The sequence below is a fragment of the Volvox carteri genome (genome assembly GCF_000143455.1).
Source record: "Volvox carteri f. nagariensis unplaced genomic scaffold VOLCAscaffold_15, whole genome shotgun sequence".
NCBI classification, from domain to species: domain Eukaryota; kingdom Viridiplantae; phylum Chlorophyta; class Chlorophyceae; order Chlamydomonadales; family Volvocaceae; genus Volvox; species Volvox carteri.
The window spans coordinates 705085-705502 of record NW_003307558.1 but is presented as its reverse complement, the minus strand read 5'-3'; the positions used below and the strand labels follow the sequence as shown (position 1 = coordinate 705502).

Below are 418 nucleotides of genomic sequence, written 5' to 3'. Positions count from 1 at the left end.
GGTGGTGGCGGCGGGGGTGGCGAGGGCGGCGCTGGCGAGGGCGGCTGTGGGGACGGAGGCGGGGACGGCGGTAATGGGGATGGGGGTGGCGGGGGCGGGGGTGGTGAGGGCGGCAGCGGCGGCCCGGGACTTGGGGGTGCTGGCGAAGGAGGCTCTGGAGAAGGCGGGGACGGAGGTGGTGGGCTGGGCGGCTCCGGGCTGGGTGGCGGCGGTGATGGCGGCAGAGGACTGGGGGGTGGCGGCGATGGCGGTGGGCTGGGCGGTGGCGAAGGCGGTGAAGGAGGAGGTGGTGGCGGTGGAGATGGTGGCAAAGGAGGAGTCGGAGGCAGAGGTGACGGAGGTTCGGGTGACGGGGGGTCCGGGGATGGCGGCGGTGGCGGTGGGCTTGGCGGCGGAGGTGCTGGGGGCAAAGGCGAAT

At 75.6% G+C, this 418-nt stretch overlaps 1 protein-coding gene across 1 annotated transcript in view; it reads right to left on the bottom strand.

Annotated features, from left to right (window-relative positions):
* VOLCADRAFT_90034 (uncharacterized protein) overlaps positions 1-418 on the bottom strand; it is a gene marked incomplete at both ends in the record, with an annotated part of 13449 nt that overhangs the window by 5829 nt on the left and 7202 nt on the right. The window contains one exon of the mRNA XM_002949573.1: positions 131-255. Within this exon, the coding sequence (XP_002949619.1) occupies positions 131-255 (125 nt within the window). The remainder of the gene's footprint in view (positions 1-130; positions 256-418) is intronic.